Source organism: Leptodactylus fuscus, chromosome 5 (assembly GCF_031893055.1).
Source record: "Leptodactylus fuscus isolate aLepFus1 chromosome 5, aLepFus1.hap2, whole genome shotgun sequence".
NCBI classification, from domain to species: domain Eukaryota; kingdom Metazoa; phylum Chordata; class Amphibia; order Anura; family Leptodactylidae; genus Leptodactylus; species Leptodactylus fuscus.
The window spans coordinates 17657057-17684961 of NC_134269.1; the positions used below are offsets into that span (position 1 = coordinate 17657057).

At 39.6% G+C, this 27905-nt stretch overlaps 1 protein-coding gene across 1 annotated transcript; it reads right to left on the bottom strand.

Moving 5' to 3' along the window:
• Window positions 1-5703: 5703 nt before the first annotated feature.
• LOC142202416 (uncharacterized) lies at window positions 5704-25997 on the bottom strand. Its single transcript, XM_075272517.1, has 6 exons — window positions 25940-25997; window positions 9365-9416; window positions 9203-9283; window positions 7715-7836; window positions 7561-7627; window positions 5704-7435 (listed from the first exon to the last, which is right to left on the bottom strand). The coding sequence occupies exons 2-6, from the start codon at window positions 9407-9409 to the stop codon at window positions 6119-6121; spliced, it is 1632 nt and encodes a 543-aa protein (XP_075128618.1). The 5' UTR covers window positions 9410-9416; window positions 25940-25997; the 3' UTR covers window positions 5704-6118.
• Window positions 25998-27905: the final 1908 nt, after the last annotated feature.

The window sequence follows — 27905 nt, forward strand, 5'->3', positions numbered from 1 at the left end:
TGGAGTCAGGTGACTGCGGCGTCTCCTCCCTAGGTTTGCATCGCACTACATAATATTTCTGGCACTAGCCGTCTGTACTGCATTGCCAAAGGCCAAGGTGTGAAACTTCACCATGAGGTCAGGAGACAACCCAAATTCCCTCGAGCGGTTTACATCATGCGGCAGACACATTGTACAGACGGAGGACAGAAATAGTATCAACAGTGAGGAGAAGACCTTACCCTTACAGCAGAGTCATCCTGAAAGGGAACCATTACAGTCACATATGAAATGTATTCTTGTACATAGAAGCAGTATTATAGTAGTTATATTCTTGTACATAGGGGGCAGTATTATAGTAGTTATATTCTTGTACATAGGGGGCAGTATTATAGTAGTTATATTCTTGTACATAGGGGGCAGTATTATAGTAGTTATATTCTTGTACATAGGAGGTAGTATTATAGTAGTTATATTCTTGTACATAGGAGTAGTATTATAGTAGTTATATTCTTGTACATAGAAGCAGTATTATAGTAGTTATATTCTTGTACATAGGGGGCAGTATTATAGTAGTTATATTCTTGTACATAGGGGGCAGTATTATAGTAGTTATATTCTTGTACATAGGAGGTAGTATTATAGTAGTTATATTCTTGTACATAGGAGTAGTATTATAGTAGTTATATTCTTGTACATAGGGGGCAGTATGATAGTAGTTATATTCTTGTATATAGGAGCAGTATTATAGTAGTTATATTCTTGTACATAGGAGCAGTATTATAGTAGTTATATTCTTGTACATAGGGGCAGTATTATAGCAGTTATATTCTTGTACATAGGAGCAGTATTATAGTAGTTATATTCTTGTATATAGGAGGTAGTATTATAGTAGTTATATTCTTGTACATAGGAGCAGTATTATAGTAGTTATATTCTTGTATATAGGAGGTAGTATTATAGTAGTTATATTCTTGTACATAGGAGGTAGTATTATAGTAGTTATATTCTTGTACATAGGAGGTAGTATTATAGTAGTTATATTCTTGTACATAGGAGTAGTATTATAGTAGTTATATTCTTGTACATAGGAGGTAGTATTATAGTAGTTATATTCTTGTACATAGGAGTAGTATTATAGTAGTTATATTCTTGTACATAGGGGGCAGTATTATAGTAGTTATATTCTTGTATATAGGAGCAGTATTATAGTAGTTATATTCTTGTACATAGGAGCAGTATTATAGTAGTTATATTCTTGTACATAGGAGGTAGTATTATAGTAGTTATATTCTTGTACATAGGAGGTAGTATTATAGTAGTTATATTATTGTACATAGGAGCAGTATTATAGTAGTTATATTCTTGTACATAGGAGCAGTATTATAGTAGTTATATTCTTGTATATAGGAGGTAGTATTATAGTAGTTATATTCTTGTACATAGGAGCAGTATTATAGTAGTTATATTCTTGTATATAGGAGGTAGTATTATAGTAGTTATATTCTTGTACATAGGAGGTAGTATTATAGTAGTTATATTCTTGTACATAGGGGCAGTATTATAGTAGTTATATTCTTGTACATAGGAGCAGTATTATAGTAGTTATATTCTTGTATATAGGAGTAGTATTATAGTAGTTATATTCTTGTACATAGGAGCAGTATTATAGTAGTTATATTCTTGTACATAGGGGCAGTATTATAGCAGTTATATTCTTGTACATAGGAGCAGTATTATAGTAGTTATATTCTTGTATATAGGAGGTAGTATTATAGTAGTTATATTCTTGTACATAGGAGCAGTATTATAGTAGTTATATTCTTGTATATAGGAGGTAGTATTATAGTAGTTATATTCTTGTATATAGGAGGTAGTATTATAGTAGTTATATTCTTGTACATAGGAGCAGTATTATAGTAGTTATATTCTTGTATATAGGAGGTAGTATTATAGTAGTTATATTCTTGTACATAGGAGTAGTATTATAGTAGTTATATTCTTGTACATAGGAGCAGTATTATAGTAGTTATATTCTTGTATATAGGAGGTAGTATTATAGTAGTTATATTCTTGTACATAGGAGCAGTATTATAGTAGTTATATTCTTGTATATAGGAGGTAGTATTATAGTAGTTATATTCTTGTACATAGGAGTAGTATTATAGCAGTTAAATTCTTGTACATAGGCGGCAGTATTATAGTAGTTATATTCTTGTACATAAGAGTAGTATTATAGTAGTTATATTCTTGTACATAGGAGGTAGTATTATAGTAGTTATATTCTTGTACATAGGAGGTAGTATTATAGTAGTTACAGTCCTATGAAAAAGTTTGGGCACCCCTATTAATTTTAATCATTTTTAGTTCTAAATATTTTGGTGTTTGCAACAGCCATTTCAGTTTGATATATCTAATAACTGATGGACACAGTAATATTTCAGGCTTGAAATGAGGTTTATTGTACTAACAGAAAATGTGCAATATGCATTAAACCAAAATTTGACCGGTGCAAAAGTATGGGCACCTCAACAGAAAAGTGACATTAATATTTAGTAGATCCTCCTTTTGTAAAGATAACAGCCTCTAGTCGCTTCCTGTAGCTTTTAATCAGTTCCTGGATGAAGGGATTTTGGACCATTCCTCTTTACAAAACAATTCACGTTCAGTTCAGTTTGATGGTCGCCGAGCATGGACAGCCCGCTTCAAATCATCCCACAGATGTTCAATGATATTCAGGTCTGGCGACTGGGATGGCCATTCCAGAACATTGTAATTGTTCCTCTGCATTAATGCCTGAGTCGATTTGGAGCGGTGTTTTGGATCCTTGTCTTGCTGAAATATCCATCCCCGGCGTAACTTCAACTTCGTCACTGATTCTTGAACATTATTCTCAAGAATCTGCTGATACTGAGTGGAATCCATGCGACCCTCAACTTTAACAAGATTCCCGGTGCCGGCATTGGCCATAAAGCCCCAAAGCATGATGGAACCTCCACCAAATTTTACAGTGGGTAGCATGTGTTTTTCTTGGAATGCTGTTTTTTTTTGGACGCCATGCATAACGCCTTTTTGTACGACCAAACAACTCAATCTTTGTTTCATCAGTCCACAGGACCTTCTTGCAAAATGAAGCTGGCTTGTCCAAATGTGCTTTTTCATACCTCAGGCAACTCTATTTGTGGCGTGCTTGCAGAAACGGCTTCTTTCTCATCACTCTCCCATACAGCTTCTCCCTGTGCAAAGTGCGCTGTATTGTTGACCGATGCACAGTGACACCATCTGCAGCAAGATGATGCTGCAGCTCTTTGGAGGTGGTCTGTGGATTGTCCTGGACTGTTCTCACCATTCTTCTTCTCTGCCTTTCTGATATTTTTCTTGGCCTGCCACTTCTGGGCTTAATAAGAACTGTCCCTGTGGTCTTCCATTTCCTTACTATGTTCCTCACAGTGGAAACTGACAGGTTAAATCTCTGAGACAACTTTTTGTATCCTTCCCCTGAACAACTATGTTGAACAATCTTTGTTTTCAGATCATTTGAGAGCGGGCTGTCCATGCTCGGCGACCATCAAACTGAACTGAACTTGAATTGTTTTGTAAAGAGGAATGGTCCAAAATACCTTCATCCAGGATCCAGGAACTGATTAAAAGCTACAGGAAGCGACTAGAGGCTGTTATCTTTGCAAAAGGAGGATGTACTAAATATTAATGTCACTTTTCTGTTGAGGTGCCCATACTTTTGCAGCGGTCAAATTTTGGTTTAATGCATATTGCACATTTTCTGTTAGTACAATAAACCTCATTTCAATCCTGAAACATTACTGTGTCCATCAGTTATTAGATATATCAAACTGAAATGGCTGCTGCAAACACCAAAATATTTAGAACTAAAAATGATTAAGATTAATAGGGGTGCCCAAACTTTTTCATAGGACTGTATATTCTTGTACATAGGAGCAGTATTAGGGGTATCATCATGGCAATATCACAGTATTTACATATCTGTCACCTAACACAACTGCATTACTCAGAATTGGGAGACAATGAGAAGAGAACATTCTCAGAACTTCTACTTGATACTGAGACACGATGGGAGTGATAATCAGACAAATAAATGAAGCATTGTACCTTTTATAAGTCTTGACCTTCATCACTTCATCGTTCCTGGTTACCTGACTCACCAGAGCTGCTCTTTATCTTGGATCCTGTATCATTCCTCAGTCCTCAGCAACCACGGTCGTCCAGGCTGCACACAGCTCGGTGTTGTAAAGCTGCGTTTTCCATCCTTTTATAATCCATAAACCGGAGACTTCCTTTGACAAACTCAACTGACCCTTATCTTCAGAAGACACAACTGGTGCATTACTGTCACTGCGGGATCCTGGCTGCCAGCTGAGCGAATATAATCAGTGAACTGATAACTTTACCATTTTCTAAGCAATTTATTAGTTACAGTAACATTGCAGGTGAATCTCTAACCCTGGATACTAATAGGGCAGGCGTCCACCTACAAGCCCACGTGTTTTATTGGCATTGTAGATCCAAGATGAAACGTCTATATATAATCATGATCAGACATTAGCCACCATTAGCCTACAGATATATATATTCAGACCCATGTGTTTTGCTTCAAGTTGTCACAGCCCCTCCTCTCCAGAGTTCACATGAGATGAATATTACAAGTACTGTGTCAATAAAAATATTATCTTATGGGTTGAAGTCAACGAGGATAAGCTGTAATACCATACACAACCTGTGGACAGGTGGGGCGCTGTTTTTGGAAGAAGGTGGCTATGTTTTTCTAATCCCTTTTCAGATAAACAGATATTAGAGAATACAGAAACACAAATAAAATGCATTGTCTAGGATATATATTTTTATGGTCTATCCTAAGAACTAACAGATTTCAGCGCCCATACTATGCCCAGCACAGAACTGGAAGCGGACGTCTCTGTGATCCACATAATGCCTAGAAGGCAGTGCTACTGCCCATCTGCCATTGACTTCAATGGGAGCTGAGCTGCAGTACCAGTGCCAGGCCACTATATAGGAAACGGCGCCAACTGCTTCCAACTCAATGCTTTGTATAGTATGGGGGTTGGAATCGGAATCATACAGCTGATCCTGTGGACTCCCCACCGATCAGATATCCTGTACAAGCCCTTTAATAGTTCTTAGTATCAGGGGAAGCAGCTCCCTCTTCACCTGTAAGGGCCCATTCCGACAATGTAACGCGGTGCTCATTCTGACACATAAACACGTGTCAGAGTGAGCGCTTCAAAACAGAAGCCCATTGACGTCAATGGGTGCCGTCTTACGCGCGCTACATATTGAAATCAATGGGAAGCTTTTTAACCCATTGATCTCAAAGTGTTATGCACGTTCAAAGGAACCCTTTGAAGTCAATGGGATTCTGTTTTGAAGGCCTCACTCTGACACGTGTTTACGTGTCAGAATGAGTGCCGCGTTACATTATGAGAATGGGCCCTTATTCTTCTTTCTTGTCTGTAAATAATTTAAAATGTTAGAACCCCCCCAAAAATCTAAGGTGAACCAACATTTAGATGGGAGAGGAAGGAGGGACATGCAGCTGCAGTTTCTCTCACTTGGTGAGTCCTGCTTTGAGAGGGGAGAGGGAGCAGCAAGAGGGAGACATTTCACCGTCCTTCATAACGAAACAAAGTGTCACACAAGTTTGTGAATTAAAAATACAACTTTTGGTTTATTCATAATAAAATTCTTACAATTATTAACATTTTTCCTTTAGATTATCTAATTTTTGTATTAAAAAAAAAAAAAGATATTAAAATACTTAAAGTGCAAACGTTGCCTGGGCACGGTGAAGGTGGCAGCCATTTTGTGGGTTGTATCAATATTCACAAGTCCTCCCCCATCTCCCTATGCAGCAGTAAAGTCCAAGCCTACAAAATGGCTGCATCCACTGTGTGCAGGTGACGTATACACCGATATAGCCTTTTATTCCATGATTGGGTAGTCACAGCCCTGATGCTACTGCCAAGAATTTACTACACATTCTCTTCTTTGGTAGCCTATATTAACAAATTCTCATTTCAAACGACAGCGATGAATTTTGCACTTGAGAACTCTTGATTTTGTCGTGAGCGTGGTGTCCCATGTCTCACATGACCACACAGCACTGACAACTCTTCTTTTTCACGGGTGGGTTCTTATCCCGTCTCTCAGGTATGTTAGTCCCTGATTGTGCGTCAGTCTCTGGTTTGTGCAAAAGTGGCTGGTTTTCTGCAGGAGTGCTTGCTTCCGTTGTATCAGGTCGGTGGTGGCGGTCGGTTGATGGACCCTGTTGAGATCCTGAAGTGTGCTGGGCAGGTTCTCCAGTAGACGTGTGTCCCGGTGTTGATATGACTACCACTTGGGATATCTGAACTTGACTAACTAGAGTCTCACATGGCAGTGATACTTTGGGGTCTGGGTCATTACATGGCAGTGTTGTACTCTGTTCCTGGTCAGATGACAATTGCACTAAGCTTTGGTGTATAGGAAATGAAGTTGACTCTTCTTTGCCTTTATCGTGACCTATCAATACAGGCACAGGGTCTACAGGCTCCACTTGGCATCTTGGGAGTGCAGATTCTTCATTTTGGTCTTGGTTTTCAACTGGGACTGGAATCTCTTCATTCTGATCTGGATTAACCCACACCGATGCCAGCTTCTCTTCGACATCTTGGTTTTTGTTGGTGGAGTCGTCCCTCACTAATGGTTCATGTTGGTCCTCAAACTGTTTCTCCATAACTGGAGGTGGTTGCGTTTCACCCTCATGTTGATCATTTTTGTCAAGTAGCGTTATCTTGACCGTGTTACTCTGACTGCCTAAATCATTCCTTATATCTTCATTTGACACACTTGGTTGTGAGACATCCACCTTAAGACCTTCCACATTGAAAGTAAGATCCATATGTTCTAGTTCTTTGGTGAGATGTTCCACAATTTCCTCCTCATGTTCCAATCTTTTTTCGAGACTTTCAGGATTCTGTTCTGTAGGAACATTTTCTTGGAGATCTTTCAATTCCACACTTGGACCCAGATTCTCGGACCTGTCACCCTGAGCTTCTGGACTATGATTTAAATTCTGAATTTCCTTGTCATGTTCTTCTTCACTTCTCTGGTCTACACTTTCATGCTTTTGATCTGGAGATGTCCGGTCTTGATTGTTTTCTATCTGATTTTCTGAAACCTTTATGCCCCGAGGGGCTGGTACTGGATGTCCTATCACCACTTCCTTAATTGGTGTAGGATCTTTTTGTTTTAGGTCAACAACTTCTCCTTGTTTTTTGTCTTCTCCATTAGGCTGTATGTCTTCTTCTTGTATGACTTGGTGTTCTTTCTGAATTTCTTTCTTGCTAGGACTTAGGACTTTCTGGTCAGGGGTCTGTTGGCTTTGGTCTCCGTTTACAAGTGGCTTCTCCTGGTTAGACTCCTGATTTTTAAAAAATAATTTAGAGTAAATTATCCAACTTTATTCATAATGGATGTGATCGGATGTGAATTCTAGTTCGATAACACAAGTTAAGTTTAATTTTTCACCCCAAAAATTGAACCTACCTGGTGTTTCTTCAAGTTTTCAATTTTCAGTTCTGGGTTTTCCAAATAAGCCAGCTGTAGGTGGAGGCTGGAATAAGAGAAGGACATGGTCACTTCCCAGCAGTCAGCGACTTTACTCTATGGTCCGTTTCTACAGACGCTGTAGTTGACTTACCTCTCCAGCTCTTCTTCCAGCTTCTTTATTTTGTTTTCAGTCTCACTTAGAGGGTTTTCTATTTCTGCACCGGGAGCAGTGACCAGGCCGTCCATCAACCATCGATCTCGTAGAGACTTCCTCTGAGCAAGAACATGGGAAGGAAGAACCAGATTAGTTCCTGGATCATTGACACTTTGCTTGGTTGTCCAGTTCCACGTTCATCTAATGCCATCTTCAAGGGGCTCTCAGAGTACAAAAACAATGGGTGCTCGATTTAACTACACGGACATCTATGGTATCATATAGCCCATAGGAAAAACTAAGACTGAAAATATTTTTGTTTACATTGGTCCCACCTATGAGGTTCTTCAATGTTCTAGAAAGTATAGACATATATATCTTCAGATGTACGTCCAGCTTACTATGCCTGCTGGTAATTGAGAGATCAGCTAGAGCAGACCTGGGCAATGTACGGCCCATGGGCCACATCTCGTCCTTTGACTGGTTCTGTCCGACCCGCATAGCTTGTGGGATAAAAGTAGATGTCGAATGGTAAATCCACAAAAGGACCTGTCATGACGTCATCACAGGTCCTTTAGCTCAACTAGGATAGGCTAAGACTCGTTAGCGGGCGGAGCCACACGGGACAGTGTGGTTGCTGTTACACAGAAAGAGCAAGCTGCCAGGAATGAAGACTGAAGGAAGATAAGGAGAGAAGAGACAGTATGTGTGAGTAAAAGGAGGGAACTGGGGGCAGATGTAGGGGGCAGTTAAACTGAAGGCAGATGGAGGGGGGACATTCAACTAGGGGGCAGATGGAGGGGGACATTAAACTAGAGCAACTGGAGGAGCATATTAAACCATGGGGGGTAGCTGGAGGGAGACATGTCTGCCTCTATTTGCCCCCCAGTTTAATGTCCCCCTCCAAATACCCCCACGGTTTAATGTACCCCTCCATCTGCCCCAGTTTAATGTCCCCTCTAGTTTCTGCTAGTTTACACTGGGGCACCAGGAGAGGGACTTAATACTGTGGGACATTTGGAAGGAAACGTTATAATGGGGGGGGTATAATGTTAGGGTGACTGTAGGAGGATTATACTTTGTGGGGGCACATGGAAAAATGATTGAGAATGGGCGGAGCCAACATAGAAGTGGATGGAGCTAAATTTGCAGCAGCGCGCATAGCCCTCTAGAACAGTTTCCATTTCTAATGTGGCCCCATGGGAAAATTAATTGCCCACTCCTGAGCTAGAGGGTGAAGGCAGCTACCCAAGATGCTCATATTTGGAATAAAGGATCCTTTAAAGGAATCCGGATACAAGTCCCATAACCCTCTTGACACTTCAGACAGGCCCATTGGCCCTTATATTACATGGTAATACTTTACTCAGGCCTAGACTGGCAATGTTATCACAGGCGCCCCAGGTAACATACCATTATTAGTAGTAACAATAAGGCATTTAGTGACAGGAAGCACAACAGAGTCTCCTATAGTAGCCTTCTTACCTTCAGCTGCTGCAGCTTCACTTTTTGGAGTTCCAGCTCCCTCTGTACTCCATCCACCTCACCCAGGATCCTGCGCTTCTCCTGTCACATCAATAGAAAGTGTCAGATCAGCATCTCCTTTTTTTTTTTAGAGTGTCAGCTCTTCAGGACAAGGTGACTTACGGTAATTCCATGCAAGCGCTGGCTGTAGATCTGCGTCTCCCCCATCTTGATGCTGCAGAGGAAGCAGAATATTACCTTATTACCAGAAGACAGCTTCACCACTTCCTGGCAGACCTCTTAGCAATACCCATCTCCTTGCCACGCACACACACAAAGTAATACAGAGTACGACGCAATACTCCTCTCCTCTACACATCTGTACTGGTGCCCATGTCACTTCCTCCTGTCAGTAAGTGGAACGGTTACTATGTAATACAGTGCATAGCAATACAAGTCCACCATGACTGCAGTACAGGACTGGAGATACTATTTCTCATTGAAGAGATCCGAGCAATGCCTCCTGGGAAATACATGCAAATGAGCTCTTCTCCAGATGGAAGGAAGCTGCCTGCCTCAGGGCGGCGGAGTCATGGTCAGTCAGAAGCAATAAAGACCTTCTAATTCATTATAAAGCCATTAAATATGTAACAAACACGTCCCAAACATCCCAGATTCAGCGTCCCTTGTTAATTTTTGTCCAATTATTAACCCTTAACCAGTCAGTCCGGTAACAAACTAGTAACCCTAGTATTAAAGGATCCACTGGTTATATCAGTGCTACACTGACTCATCTATTACATGAAACCTATAGGATAGAAGATCAGGAACCGGGAGACAAAAGGAACATGTAATTACAAGAACATCACCAACCAGTACAGTCCTCCATCACACCCCGCCAAAAATAGTACCAGGAAATCATGAGGTTAAAAGGTAACCAGAACAGCACTGAACCCTATAGTTATCAGAATCCCTGCAAATGTATACATGTATATACTTGTCCATAGGGGGCAGTATTATAGTAGTTATATTCTTGTACATAGGAGTAGTATTATAGTAGTTCTATTCTTGTACATAGGAGCAGTATTATAGTAGTTATATTCTTGTACATAGGAGGCAGTATTATAGTAGTTATATTCTTGTACATAGGAGTAGTATTATAGTAGTTATATTCTTGTACATAGGAGCAGTATTATAGTAGTTATATTCTTGTACATAGGAGGCAGTATTATAGTAGTTATATTCTTGTACATAGGAGCAGTATTATAGTAGTTATATTCTTGTACATAGGAGTAGTATTATAGTAGTTCTATTCTTGTACATAGGAGCAGTATTATAGTAGTTATATTCTTGTACATAGGAGTAGTATTATAGTAGTTCTATTCTTGTACATAGGAGGCAGTATTATAGTAGTTATATTCTTGTACATAGGAGCAGTATTATAGTAGTTATATTCTTGTACATAGGAGTAGTATTATAGTAGTTATATTCTTGTACATAGGAGCAGTATTATAGTAGTTATATTCTTGTACATAGGAGCAGTATTATAGTAGTTATATTCTTGTACATAGGAGGCAGTATTATAGTAGTTATATTCTTGTACATAGAAGCAGTATTATAGTAGTTATATTCTTATACATAGGAGCAGTATTATAGTAGTTATAGTCTTGTACATTGGAGCAGTATTATAGTAGTTATATTCTTATATTCTTGTACATAGAAGCAGTACTATAGTAGTTATATTCTTGTACATAGGAGCAGTATTATAGTAGTTATATTCTTGTACATAGGAGCAGTATTATAGTAGTTATATTCTTGTACATAGTAGTATTATAATAGTTATATTCTTGTACATAGGAGCAGTATTATAGTAGTTATATTCTTGTACATAGGAGCAGTATTATAGTAGTTATATTCTTGTACATAGGAGTAGTATTATAGTAGTTATATTCTTGTACATAGGAGTAGTATTATAGTAGTTATATTCTTGTACATAGGAGTAGTATTATAGTAGTTATATTCTTGTACATAGGAGTAGTATTATAGTAGTTATATTCTTGTACATAGGAGTAGTATTATAGTAGTTATATTCTTGTATATAGGAGCAGTATTATAGTAGTTATATTCTTGTACATAGGGGGCCGTATTATAGTAGTTATATTCTTGTACATAGGGGGCAGTATTATAGTAGTTATATTCTTGTACATAGGAGGTAGTATTATAGTAGTTATATTCTTGTACATAGGAGTAGTATTATAGTAGTTATATTCTTGTACATAGGAGGCAGTATTATAGTAGTTATATTCTTGTACATAGGAGCAGTATTATAGTAGTTATATTCTTGTACATAGGAGGTAGTATTATAGTAGTTATATTCTTATATTCTTGTACATAGGAGCAGTATTATAGTAGTTATATTCTTGTACATAGGAGGTAGTATTATAGTAGTTATATTCTTGTACATAGGAGTAGTATTATAGTAGTTATATTCTTGTACATAGGAGTAGCATTATAGTAGTTATATACTTGTACATAGGAGCAGTATTATAGTAGTTATATTCTTGTACATAGGGGGCAGTATTATAGTAGTTATATTCTTGTACATAGGAGTAGTATTATAGTAGTTATATTCTTGTACATAGGAGCAGTATTATAGTAGTTATATTCTTGTACATAGGAGGTAGTATTATAGTAGTTATATTCTTGTACATAGGAGTAGTATTATAGTAGTTATATTCTTGTACATAGGAGTAGTATTATAGTAGTTATATTCTTGTACATAGGAGTAGCATTATAGTAGTTATATTCTTGTACATAGGAGCAGTATTATAGTAGTTATATTCTTGTACATAGGGGGAAGTATTATAGTAGTTATATTCTTGTACATAGGAGTAGTATTATAGTAGTTATATTCTTGTACATAGGAGTAGTATTATAGTAGTTATATTCTTATACATAGGAGTAGTATTATAGTAGTTATATTCTTGTACATAGGAGGCAGTATTATAGTAGATATATTCTTGTACATAGAAGCAGTATTATAGTAGTTATATTCTTGTACATAGGAGTAGTATTATAGTAGTTATATTCTTGTACATAGGGGGCCGTATTATAGTAGTTATATTCTTGTACATAGGGGGCAGTATTATAGTAGTTATATTCTTGTACATAGGAGCAGTATTATAGTAGTTATATTCTTGTACATAGGAGTAGTATTATAGTAGTTATATTCTTGTACATAGGAGTAGTATTATAGTAGTTATATTCTTGTATATAGGAGCAGTATTATAGTAGTTATATTCTTGTACATAGGAGTAGTATTATAGTAGTTATATTCTTGTACATAGGAGTAGTATTATAGTAGTTATATTCTTGTACATAGGAGCAGTATTATAGTAGTTATATTCTTGTACATAGGAGTAGTATTATAGTAGTTATATTCTTGTACATAGGAGTAGTATTATAGTAGTTATATTCTTGTACATAGGAGTAGTATTATAGTAGTTATATTCTTGTATATAGGAGCAGTATTATAGTAGTTATATTCTTGTACATAGGAGTAGTATTATAGTAGTTATATTCTTGTACATATTAGTAATATTATAGTAGTTATATTCTTGTACATATGAGCAGTATTATAGTAGTTATATTCTTGTACATAGGAGTAGTATTATAGTAGTTCTATTCTTGTACATAGGAGTAGTATTATAGTAGTTCTATTCTTGTACATAGGAGCAGTATTATAGTAGTTATATTCTTGTACATAGGAGGCAGTATTATAGTAGTTATATTCTTGTACATAGGAGGCAGTATTATAGTAGTTATATTCTTGTACATAGGAGTAGTATTATAGTAGTTATATTCTTGTACATAGGAGCAGTATTATAGTAGTTATATTCTTGTACATAGGAGCAGTATTATAGTAGTTATATTCTTGTACATAGGAGGCAGTATTATAGTAGTTATATTCTTGTACATAGGAGTAGTATTATAGTAGTTATATTCTTGTACATAGTAGTATTATAGTAGTTATATTCTTGTACATAGGAGCAGTATTATAGTAGTTATATTCTTGTACATAGAAGCAGTATTATAGTAGTTATATTCTTATACATAGGAGCAGTATTATAGTAGTTATAGTCTTGTACATTGGAGCAGTATTATAGTAGTTATATTCTTATATTCTTGTACATAGGAGCAGTATTATAGTAGTTATAGTCTTGTACATTGGAGCAGTATTATAGTAGTTATATTCTTATATTCTTGTACATAGAAGCAGTACTATAGTAGTTATATTCTTGTACATAGGAGCAGTATTATAGTAGTTATATTCTTGTACATAGGAGTAGTATTATAGTAGTTATATTCTTGTACATAGGAGCAGTATTATAGTAGTTATATTCTTGTACATAGTAGTATTATAATAGTTATATTCTTGTACATAGGAGCAGTATTATAGTAGTTATATTCTTGTACATAGGAGCAGTATTATAGTAGTTATATTCTTGTACATAGGGGCAGTATTATAGTAGTTATATTCTTGTACATAGGAGTAGTATTATAGTAGTTATATTCTTGTACATAGGAGTAGTATTATAGTAGTTATATTCTTGTACATAGGGGCAGTATTATAGTAGTTATATTCTTGTACATAGGAGTAGTATTATAGTAGTTATATTCTTGTACATAGGAGCAGTATTATAGTAGTTATATTCTTGTACATAGGAGCAGTATTATAGTAGTTATATTCTTGTACATAGGAGCAGTATTATAGTAGTTATATTCTTGTACATAGGGGCAGTATTATAGTAGTTATATTCTTGTACATAGGAGTAGTATTATAGTAGTTATATTCTTGTATATAGGAGCAGTATTATAGTAGTTATATTCTTGTACATAGGGGGCCGTATTATAGTAGTTATATTCTTGTACATAGGGGGCAGTATTATAGTAGTTATATTCTTGTACATAGGAGGTAGTATTATAGTAGTTATATTCTTGTACATAGGAGTAGTATTATAGTAGTTATATTCTTGTACATAGGAGGCAGTATTATAGTAGTTATATTCTTGTACATAGGAGCAGTATTATAGTAGTTATATTCTTGTACATAGGAGGTAGTATTATAGTAGTTATATTCTTATATTCTTGTACATAGGAGCAGTATTATAGTAGTTATATTCTTGTACATAGGAGGTAGTATTATAGTAGTTATATTCTTGTACATAGGAGTAGTATTATAGTAGTTATATTCTTGTACATAGGAGTAGCATTATAGTAGTTATATACTTGTACATAGGAGCAGTATTATAGTAGTTATATTCTTGTACATAGGGGGCAGTATTATAGTAGTTATATTCTTGTACATAGGAGCAGTATTATAGTAGTTATATTCTTGTACATAGGAGCAGTATTATAGTAGTTATATTCTTGTACATAGGAGGTAGTATTATAGTAGTTATATTCTTGTACATAGGAGTAGTATTATAGTAGTTATATTCTTGTACATAGGAGTAGTATTATAGTAGTTATATTCTTGTACATAGGAGCAGTATTATAGTAGTTATATTCTTGTACATAGGAGGCAGTATTATAGTAGTTATATTCTTGTACATAGGAGGTAGTATTATAGTAGTTATATTCTTATATTCTTGTACATAGGAGCAGTATTATAGTAGTTATATTCTTGTACATAGGAGGTAGTATTATAGTAGTTATATTCTTGTACATAGGAGTAGTATTATAGTAGTTATATTCTTGTACATAGGAGTAGCATTATAGTAGTTATATACTTGTACATAGGAGCAGTATTATAGTAGTTATATTCTTGTACATAGGGGGCAGTATTATAGTAGTTATATTCTTGTACATAGGAGCAGTATTATAGTAGTTATATTCTTGTACATAGGAGCAGTATTATAGTAGTTATATTCTTGTACATAGGAGGTAGTATTATAGTAGTTATATTCTTGTACATAGGAGTAGTATTATAGTAGTTATATTCTTGTACATAGGAGTAGTATTATAGTAGTTATATTCTTGTACATAGGAGCAGTATTATAGTAGTTATATTCTTGTACATAGGAGGTAGTATTATAGTAGTTATATTCTTGTACATAGGAGTAGTATTATAGTAGTTATATTCTTGTACATAGGAGTAGCATTATAGTAGTTATATTCTTGTACATAGGAGCAGTATTATAGTAGTTATATTCTTGTACATAGGGGGCAGTATTATAGTAGTTATATTCTTGTACATAGGAGTAGTATTATAGTAGTTATATTCTTGTACATAGGAGTAGTATTATAGTAGTTATATTCTTATACATAGGAGTAGTATTATAGTAGTTATATTCTTGTACATAGGAGGCAGTATTATAGTAGATATATTCTTGTACATAGAAGCAGTATTATAGTAGTTATATTCTTGTACATAGGAGTAGTATTATAGTAGTTATATTCTTGTACATAGGGGGCCGTATTATAGTAGTTATATTCTTGTACATAGGGGGCAGTATTATAGTAGTTATATTCTTGTACATAGGAGCAGTATTATAGTAGTTATATTCTTGTACATAGGAGTAGTATTATAGTAGTTATATTCTTGTACATAGGAGTAGTATTATAGTAGTTATATTCTTGTATATAGGAGCAGTATTATAGTAGTTATATTCTTGTACATAGGAGTAGTATTATAGTAGTTATATTCTTGTACATAGGAGTAGTATTATAGTAGTTATATTCTTGTACATAGGAGCAGTATTATAGTAGTTATATTCTTGTACATAGGAGTAGTATTATAGTAGTTATATTCTTGTACATAGGAGTAGTATTATAGTAGTTATATTCTTGTACATAGGAGTAGTATTATAGTAGTTATATTCTTGTATATAGGAGCAGTATTATAGTAGTTATATTCTTGTACATATTAGTAATATTATAGTAGTTATATTCTTGTACATATGAGCAGTATTATAGTAGTTATATTCTTGTACATATTAGTAATATTATAGTAGTTATATTCTTGTACATATGAGCAGTATTATAGTAGTTATATTCTTGTACATAGGAGTAGTATTATAGTAGTTATATTGTTGTACATAGGAGCAGTATTATAGTAGTTATATTCTTGTACATAGGAGGCAGTATTATAGTAGTTATATTCTTGTACATAGGAGTAGTATTATAGTAGTTATATTCTTGTACATAGAAGCAGTATTATAGTAGTTATAGTCTTGTACATAGGAGCAGTATTATAGTAGTTATATTCTTGTACATAGGAGGCAGTATTATAGTAGTTATATTCTTGTACATAGGAGTAGTATTATAGTAGTTATATTCTTGTACATAGAAGCAGTATTATAGTAGTTATAGTCTTGTACATAGGAGCAGTATTATAGTAGTTATATTCTTGTACATAGGAGCAGTATTATAGTAGTTATATCCTTGTACATAGCAGCAGTATTATAGTAGTTATATACTTGTACATAGGAGCAGTATTATATAGCTTTATTATATTTTTACCAAGTCTTTGCACTGATGTTAATATACATGTGACCAGAATTACTCTTTCATTATTCTCTTCTTTTTTTTTTTTTTTTTTTTTTTTAAATGTAGATTGTGAGCCCCACATAGAGCTCACAATGTACATTTTTTCCCTATCAGTATGTCTTTTTTTGTAATATGGGATGGAAATCCATGCAAACACGGGGAGAACATACAAACTCCTTGCAGATGGTTTTCTGCCCTTGGCGGGATTTGAACACCAGGACTCCAGCACTGCAAGGCTGCAGTGCTAACCACTGAGCCACCGTGTGGCCCCTCATTATTCTCTTCTGTCAGTTCCTGTGGTCAGGTCCTGAGCTCCAGATTATCAGCCACTATATTGCCATCGTTGCACCCAGAATACAGTTAACCCTTTACTGTTAGATATATAAATCAATGTGATCACGAATAACAAGACTCCAGCAGGACAGGGATTGGCTTGTCTCAGTCAAAATTCTCCTTTCCAGTCAAAATGAATAACCTCCTCCAATATATGTTAGAGTCTTCTGATGAGATTGTTTACCCCATGGTATACGTCTGACAAGCCTCCATGCCTTTGCCCATGATAACGCTTCTTACTCTGGCATCCATTATCATAGATCCTAATAGCAAGTGATCAGAACCCAACATTACTCTAGTCCAGTTTATGGTGATCTAGCAGGGGATCGGATGAGCTGTATTTTTGATCCTCCATGAGATAAGCGGCGTCATACGGAGATGACATACATTTTATATATCGCTGTGTATAGATCTGCGGTATTATATAATAGCAGGTCTGTCAGTGACAGGCGTCTTCATTGTGACCTTTGCCAATGACAGGGATGTGCCTATAATTGTGGAGGTCTATATATATCACACTCTTAGCAGTTCCTTGGAAGACATCAGCACTTCATCGGTTTCTTCTTCTTTTTCCCAATCAGTATAGGTTTCCAGCCAAATCTTAACCCTTTCCCTCCGGCAGAACTAGAAGCCCATCTGTATAAAACTGACCCCGGTTCTTGATTCTAGAAACGGTCACCATGTTCCAGATCGAGGATGTGCCATGTGTATCCTGATGAAGGACAACGGTGCATGGACTGTCCAGTAAAGAAGGCAGCTACAAGAAAATACTAACTAGAGGACTGTGGCACCGAAGGGGTTAATGCGGATCTGTGTGGCAGGCCATTTGTTCCTGCACGGTCCATATCCCCCAGGAATGTGTGACATGCAGGTCATGTGACTGCGCCCCCACACATTACACCACAACACATACTTGTGCCTCATAGGAAAGTAAGGCAAAGGGGCATCTGCTCAGCAGCTGGCACCGGGGTCTTCATGCCCTGCAAGACACTAATACGGCAAGGATTGCAGCCTGAGGCTTACAATGGGCAAAGGTATAGGAGATAAGGTCACTGCCAGCCCCCGGGGTGTTTAGTTGACAAATTTGCACCTAGTCCAGATTTGTATCTCACATTTGTATTATGTGACAGTTGTGCCCCCATAATAATGACATCTACAGTGTCCCCAAAACGGGCTACCAAATTATAGTACTTAATGCTTGGACAACCAGAAAGACTCCATAAGGGTCCATAGTGCCCTCATAGTAGTGACAATCAAGATAGAGGTGTGACAGCCAGAGTGCCCCCATAAGAGGGAGATCCACAATGCCACATCCATAACACTGGCATCTACACCCCTTCCATAAGACACAGCCACAATGCCCCAATAACAGCCACGGTACCCCATCAACCATACTATTATAGCCATCATATCTACAGTGCCCCCATAAGAGTGAGAGCCTACCATAATAGTGGCATCCATAACATCGGTACCTACATTGCCTCCATGAGTCACACATAATAGTGCCAGCCACGCTGCTCAAATAACAGCCACCGTACCCCATCAATCTTGCTCCTTTTACAGCCACTGTAACCCCATAACCATAACATCCAAGGTGCCCTCAAAACAGTGGCAGCCACCAATCCTAAAGTGATAGCATATCCTAGCAATAACCCATCACTTATATGGTAGAGGGCATATGTGATAATCTGACTGGCACTGTAGGAAGCCCTATTGTTTAATACCCAACGTTCCCTGATACAGATATCACTGAACAAAGTCATGGCTTATATTTCATGGGAATTACAGTCCTTAGGTACTTAAAGGACACCTCCACCACTATGGACAACGCAAAGACCAGGGGTCCGCAAACAGGGAATTTGCGCTCTCTGGTAATGGAGGTACAGCACGGTCCAGAAGGTTCTTATTAAAATCCTTTTTATTGAGAGAGTAACACAGAAGAATGGTACGACGCGTTTTAGGCTTCAACAATTAACTGGAAAGCGTATACATAAAAAAAGGTATATAAGGTTTTCATGTAAATGTATACACCTGTTTTTTAAGTATATGCTTTCCAGTTATTTGCACTTGAAGAAGGGCCTTGTTGAAGCCCGAAACGCGTCGTGACATTCTGCTGTGTTACTTTCTCAATAAAAAGGTTTTTAATAAGAACCTTCTGGACCGTGTTGTACCTCCATAACTAGAGAGCGCAAATTCCCTGTTTGCAGAGCCCTGGTCCTTATGTTGTCCGCTGTCCCGTCCCATTGGTGTCTACAGGTTGTGTCACTGCCACTCCCGCCTGGAATCATATCTATACACTTCGAACAGAGTTGTGACTGATTCACAACCCCTAGGGTAAGTTCAGACAGGGATTTTTGGTCCGGAACCTGAGGTGGAGGTCAATTTAGATTCCGGACCAAAATACGGGTAGCTGCGACTGGATGCCAATACACTGTACCGACATCCAGTCGCGCACTGTGCTCCGGATTAGGCCCATTTGGGCCTAGTCGGGAGTGTCTTCAGGCGGATGTTGCGAGGCGAATCCGCCTGAAAGAATGAGCATGTCGCTTTTTTCCGGGAGCCAGAACAAACGGCTCCCGGAAGAAAGAACTGACCGTCTGCCATTGATTTCAATGGGAGCCGTCTTTTTGGTCAGGATTTTGAGGCCGTATCCCCGTGTGAACTTACCCTAATAGTTGTTGAGGCCATCTGGTTACTTTGTGTCATCACTATTAGAGATGAGCGGGTACTGTTCGGATCAGCCGATCCGAGCAGCACGCTCCATAGAATTGAATGGATGCACCTGGTACTTCCGCTTTGACGGCGGCCGACTGCTTAACCCCCCTGCGTACCGGCTACGTCCATTCATTTCTATGCGAGCGTGCTGTTCGGATCGGCTGATCCGAACAGTACTCGCTCATCTCTAATCACTATTACTTTACCAGTGCTGGTACACTTGGCGCGCTCAGTATTTCTCTCTATTTTTTGCAATCCCGACCACTATAGTATTTCCATGTGGCCACAATCGTCTGACACCTATAGACGTAACGTGAAGGTCAATTCCAAAAATAAGTGGCCCACAGAAGCATTTTTCACGTCCATGATGCTTTGCTGCAGATGCCGGGGTCACTGATGATATCACAGTTTTCTCCTCAATAAACTTTATTGGCACAACCCTCCAGTACTGACCTAAAAAGTAGACTATTTCTGCAGAGCGTTCACCACCTGGTAGGGGAGATAAATGGCTATGTGGTGATGTATGGAGTGAACCTTCCCCCCGCCCCCGTCCCAGACGCCCAAACCAGAAATTGTAGATTAAAAAACTGACAGAGCAGCAAAACCAGCACAGATGTAATCCGGGGCCTAATCCCAACCCTCCAGCGTCACCCAAATATCTGTCACTTTGTCTGGCACCCTGACACCAGAGAGCAGATCCGGTATACAGGAGGAGGCACATTCCTGGCCGCTGCTGTAAACAAGCACACAACTCCCAGCATTCACCTGTGCGTCCATTGTGAGCAGAGTGTAACCTGAGCAGGTACAGGGAGGGAGGCCCGGGGAATGGAGATCACCTGCACAATCCTGGCGCAGGCCCGGGACACCTGCCGACCTCTGCTACATCGTGCCCAGTAACACTGCAGCATGTACTATGGGGTATACATAGAGGCACCCCTATTTTGCAACTCTTATGGGGGCAGTAGTCCTCCTAGCACCTTGGAGAGGAAATACAGGTCCCAACATGGCTCAGGGTAGAAGATAATGGGGTTGTCCAGAGTTTATGACTGGCATTGCAGTACCACACTCAGCCTCTGAACAGGTGTGGCGCTGTTTCTAAACATTAAGTCACACAGCTATTAACAGTTGAACTACAACTCCCATCAGGAAGAGCCAGCTGAGCAAGGTGAGACAAGCTAGTTCATAGATGACAACAGAGGATGTTCTCCCAGGTGTAGCGACAATGGGGACAGTGTCTGCGGGTAGTTACAGCATGGCGGACAGAGCCAGTTTTGTGTCGCTCCATCCAGACGCTCAGTGCATATAAACAAACATTCTTTGCTATTACACACATCCCTTTAAATCCATACTGAACCACTATTTAGGTCACCCCCAAAGGGGTGGGCTGGCATAATAGTCCTTAAAGGGCACCTATATAATACCCTAATGTTAAGGTGCCTGATCTTGTTGACAGGTTGCCTTTGAATTGGCCTATAGCACAGAGAAATGCAACATGGGCATTTTTGTAAGACGGCTGCAAAAACATCGGTAAATCCTCCCTAGTGTCAGTCTGGGGAATGTAAGGCCCACCAGTAATTCCAGTTATGTGCTAAGCATCCAGTATAGAGCTGGGAACTGCCACATTGTATAGAATATGTAGCATACCACAGCATAGCAGGCATAGCCTGCCCTACAGATTCACAATAACAGATATATCCTATGGCGTCCTAATATACAGTCATGTAACACATTCCATGGGGCCCGATGTAGTTACAGGGGCCCATTATTAATTCCAATAATCAATGACTCATGCATTGTCTATTCCAAATGATGTTCTAGATCAAACTGATCAAACTGGATACAGGATCATTTATCAAGGTCAACCTCGGAATTAGGTCAACTTGGCTAATATTAATCTGCACTCTCCTAGGGGACCGCTATGGGGCTGAAAGGCACCCTATTATCTACAAAGGGGCACAGTATGGGCACATAGCAGGCTGTGGGATCTCTACATAGGCCCTAATACTGTGTATGGTAACAAATATTACTTGGAACTACAAAAATCACTAAGAAGGATCCATCATGTCACTGCAGATACAAGCATGGTGTTGCATTTCAATGCAGAGGTGTGTTCAGACCCCATTGCGGTCCCCTTTTTATTGTAGGTTGTTCTAAAATGGAAAATCTGGGAAAGCCCTGAGTTGTTCTTCACTCGGAGCCATGTCCTTGGCGGTGAGGTGAATGTCTTCACATCTCTAACTAATAATTCAGGATAGGGAGAAAGCCGTACTCTTATCACCAACCATAATCAGTGTCGTACTGGTCCACCATAGTACAGAGGATCCCCCGGGGCTCAGGCTCCAAAACACTAATGGTCCAGCAGAAGACACCCAGATTAGAAGGGTACTATGGTCTATTTACTAGGACGGTGGAACCAAGAATCATTTTTCTGGTGGGCCTCAAGGAGCCTCAGTCCGTCACTGACCCTAAGTATCAGACGGACTTCGGACCACAGGTGACCCCCTATAATGAATACTTTGACGACTTTCTAATCTACCTTGTGTTCTTTATTTCCCAATTTTCAAGATTTCTGCTTGTTGTCAGTGAATAAGAAACACGCTCTACATCTACAGTCTACATCTCGAGGCCTATGACCCCATGCACATGACCGAGGTGAGGCCGATTTTGCAGTGGAATACACTCTGAGCGCATTCTGTGATATACTTACCTCTAGGGGGCATCCAACCTATTCCGTCCTGATGACACGGAGCAGGACGGAACGGACCATTGGATGCCCCTGGGGTGGCACACTCGGACATGTGTATGGAGCCTAGGGCTGCAGTCATATCTCTGATGGTTACTACTACTGCTCCAGACCTCACTGACTACACTGGAGTCCGCTGACTTTCCATTAGGGAATTGGGCACTTTACTGGGCAAGATGGCCCAGCATGCAACTCTCTTTTTTTGCTAACAGAAAAAGGAACCCGTTGAAGTCAATGGGAGGTTTTTTTCCTCACCCTTTTCCTCGTGTGAATAGACCCTAATGGGATTTTTGGAAGGAATCCGCCTGCAGATCGAGCAGGACGCTTATTTTGTCTGCTAGTGGAAAGTGAAGCCTCTGCCGCCCATTGAAATGAATGGGAGACGGAATTTTGTAGAGGATTACGCTGCAAAAATCTCATTGTGTGAAATAACTAGTAAACTAATACATTGTAACAAACCCCGAAACAGTATGAGCAAGACTAGGCCCGGGCAGGAGATCATTCACTGACAGCAAGCAGAGGTCCTGGAAATAAGAAGCAATTCACACACAAAGTATATCAGAAAGATGCCGAATATTTTATTAGAGGGAGCTAAAGCTTTCTGTACATACTAGGAGCTCCTCATACAATAGTATCTGATAGGAGCCTAAGCGGCTGATAACAGGGGACAATACAGGATTAACCCTCTGAGGCCTGATCAAAGGAAGACAGAAAAGAGGTGATAAGGAGTACAAGACAGCAAGGACATCAAAGTGGGGGAGAGGGATTGTATAGGGTGAGGGGCAGAGGGAGGAAGTATTGGGGAGATGGTAACAGGGGGAGGCAATTACAAGGGAATGACTGGAATGTTATCATTGACCTCACTAAGAAAAACATGTCTGCCAGATGCTGCACATACCTACAATAGCTCCAGCATCCCGCCACATGTGTGCCATGTAGGGTGATCTCGGCCGCTGTAGTACTACAAGTGCCAGCAAGCCCTGCCAACTGGAGGACCCTGCACTGGTTACAAGGCTCTGTTCTAGCACTTTTTGTCCCTAAAATTTGCAAAAACGTATTATAATGACACATCCTATGAGCCGATACTACTCCACCCTGTTACTAGGTGTTATTCTGCTGACAGCTGCTCCACTATATAGATGTAGCAGAGCTGAATTTGTCACATTGCTGCAGCCCAGCTATAGGAGCATCAGACAGGGTGACCTGGCTTCACACTAGCGTCGGCCTTTCTGGACCACTGGAGGACTCAAACAACAAATAGGCGGCCCAATACCCAATACAACAGAGGTCACATATGGAGTCCAATGGACGGCATTAAATAGAACAGGATCCGTTGGACGTCCCTGCGTTAATACTGAAACTGTCGGACGGAAAAGTCAGACTTGCAAGACACACCCAGCGAAGGAGTCCCCAATGCAGATGTGAACACTGCCTTATCTGTTCTATTACCTCCAATAAACACAGTTCTGCTACATCAGACAAGCTTTGACAACCTTACATTTCAATATCTAATAAGATCTGTTTGCTACATGTTACATTTCTAGATTTCTAATGATGCACAAGATCAGCTCTGCAACATCTGAAAAGCAGATGTTTGCTCAGACTCAGTGCTGTTGTCTCTAACAAATTCTGGTGTGTTACATCTCAGCTCTGCTACATCCCAGCTCTGCTACATCTCAGCTCTGCTACATCCCAGCTCTGCTACATCCCAGCTCTGCTACATCTCAGCTCTGCTACATCTCAGCTCTGCTACATCTCAGCTCTGCTACATCCCAGCTCTGCTACATCTCAGCTCTGCTACATCTCAGCTCTGCTACATCTCAGCTCTGCTACATCCCAGCTCTGCTACATCCCAGCTCTGCTACATCTCAGCTCTGCTACATCCCAGCTCTGCTACATCCCAGCTCTGCTACATCCCAGCTCTGCTACATCTCAGCTCTGCTACATATCAGCTCTGCTACATCCCAGCTCTGCTACATCCCAGCTCTGCTACATCTCAGCTCTGCTACATCTCAGCTCTGCTACATCCCAGCTCTGCTACATCTCAGCTCTGCTACATCCCAGCTCTGCTACATCCCAGCTCTGCTACATATCAGCTCTGCTACATCCCAGCTCTGCTACATCTCAGCTCTGCTACATCTCAGCTCTGCTACATCCCAGCTCTGCTACATCCCAGCTCTGCTACATATCAGCTCTGCTACATCCCAGCTCTGCTACATCCCAGCTCTGCTACATCCCAGCTCTGCTACATCCCAGCTCTGCTACATATCAGCTCTGCTACATCTCAGCTCTGCTACATCTCAGCTCTGCTACATCCCAGCTCTGCTACATCCCAGCTCTGCTACATCCCAGCTCTGCTACATCCCAGCTCTGCTACATCTCAGCTCTGCTACATCAAATACGTTCAGCTCTACTGCATCTGAGACTCATTCCTCATGCCCAGCTCTGTCAACATTGACAAGCACAGCACAAAACAACCCCAGCTATGCTGTATCTGATAAGAGCTCTGCTACATCTGTAGTGCCTGGTATACACAGTACCCAGCAATGCTCTGACACTATACTATCAGTCCCCATCACTCTCATGAATGATGTATGGGCTTGGGAAGATGTAATTATGAGCGCAGGTGTCTACACGTATCCAGGGCGTGCGGCGTATCTACATATATATGGAATGTGTCATATAGATATATATATACACAAACACATTACTAACCCTCATAGCTCATGACCCCAGACAGCCACACATGTATCCCATGACCTTCTTACACCCTACACTGCTACATAATAACAAAGTCCTATATGGCAGGAGTTCCCCTTTAAGAGACTGATTCTCCTTCCTCCATCTTTTTACACCCCCAATCACTATCCCATATCTTACTTTCCCCCTTAGCCCCTACCCCATATAACCCCCCCCTTACCATCTACGGCATAATATCTCCCTTCTTACCAACTGCGCAGTGTAATACCTGACCCCGTACCCACTATACCATATAACACTTGCTCCCATATTCACTACCTCATATAATATCTGCCCACTTCCCCATATTATATATTCTCCCCACTCCCCCATATAATACCAGCCCCTACCCACTATACCATATACATGTCCCATTACCCCATGTAAGACCTGCCCCTCACCCAATATCCTATTATTCACTACCCAATATCTCTGTATAATAATACCCCACATTATATATTAGATATCTCCCCCATATAATACACAGCCCTCCCCTCTCCCCCATATACATAGCCCATCTTCTCCCAGTATACAATCCCTGCCCCGGCCAGCACATCCCTGCTCCTGCCATGTACAGCAGCGCCCCAACTTCCCGCACCCTCTGAACTCCTCCCGCACCCCCTCACCCCCATGTCCCCGCACCCAGGCGGCAGCAGCAGCCCCCTCCTCCCCCTCACCTCTGCTCCGGCCGCTGACAGCTGCTGCTCCCCGGTCACATTGGAGAGTGAGGACCGGACAGGGAGAGGAGGCGGCGGCGGGGGAGGAGGAGGAGGAGGGGACGGGGAGGCGACACCTGAGCTGGTCACACCGGTTCTACAGTCAGGAGGAGGGTGCGGGGATCTGACAGGGGGGACACCGACATACTGACCCCCCACCCGTGTGTATGTATACATAAATATCACCTGCTCATATACACCATATACATGTATCAGTACTCATATACGCCATATACATGTATCAGCCCCTCATATACACCATATACATGTATCAGTACTGATATACGCCATATACATGTATCAGCCTCTCATATACAACATATACATGTATCAGCCCCTCATATACACCATATACATGTATCAGTACTCATATACAGCATATACATGTATCAGCCCCTCATATACAGCATATACATGTATCAGCCCCTCATATACACCATATACATGTATCAGTACTCATATACACCATATACATGTATCAGCCCCTCATATACACCATATACATGTATCAGCCCCTCATATACACCATATACATGTATCAGCCCCTCATATACACCATATACATGTATCAGCCCCTCATATACACCATATACATGTATCAGTACTCATATACACCATATACATGTATCAGCCCCTCATATACAGCATATACATGTATCAGCCCCTCATATACACCATATACATGTATCAGTACTCATATACACCATATACATGTATCAGCCCCTCATATACACCATATACATGTATCAGCCCCTCATATACACCATATACATGTATCAGCCCCTCATATACACCATATACATGTATCAGCCCCTCATATACACCATATACATGTATCAGTACTCATATACACCATATACATGTATCAGCCCCTCATATACAGCATATACATGTATCAGCCCCTCATATACACCATATACATGTATCAGCCCCTCATATACACCATATACATGTATCAGTACTCATATACACCATATACATGTATCAGCCCCTCATATACTCCATATACATGTATCAGCCCCTCATATACACCATATACATGTATCAGCCCCTCATATACACCATATACATGTATCAGTACTCATATACACCATATACATGTATCAGCCCCTCATATACACCATATACATGTATCAGCCCCTCATATACACCATATACATGTATCAGCCCCTCATATACACCATATACTTGTATCAGCCCCTCATATACACCATATACATGTATCAGTACTCATATACACCATATACATGTATCAGCCCCTCATATACACCATATACATGTATCAGTACTCATATACACCATATACATGTATCAGCCCCTCATATACACCATGTACATGTATCAGCCCCTCATATACACCATATACATGTATCAGTACTCATATACACCATATACATGTATCAGCCCCTCATATACACCATATACATGTATCAGTACTCATATACACCATATACATGTATCAGCTCCTCATATACACCATATACATGTATCAGCCCCTCATATACACCATATACATGTATCAGCCCCTCATATACAGCATATACATGTATCAGCCCCTCATATACAGCATATACATGTATCAGCCCCTCATATACAGCATATACATGTATCAGCTCCTCATATACACCATATACATGTATCAGCCCCTCATATACAACATATACATGTATCAGCCCCTCATATACACCATATACATGTATCAGCCCCTCATATACACCATATACATGTATCAGTACTCATATACACCATATACATGTATCAGCCCCTCATATACACCATATACATGTATCAGTACTCATATACACCATATACATGTATCAGCCCCTCATATACACCATGTACATGTATCAGCCCCTCATATACACCATATACATGTATCAGCCCCTCATATACGCCATATACATGTATCAGCCCCTCATATACGCCA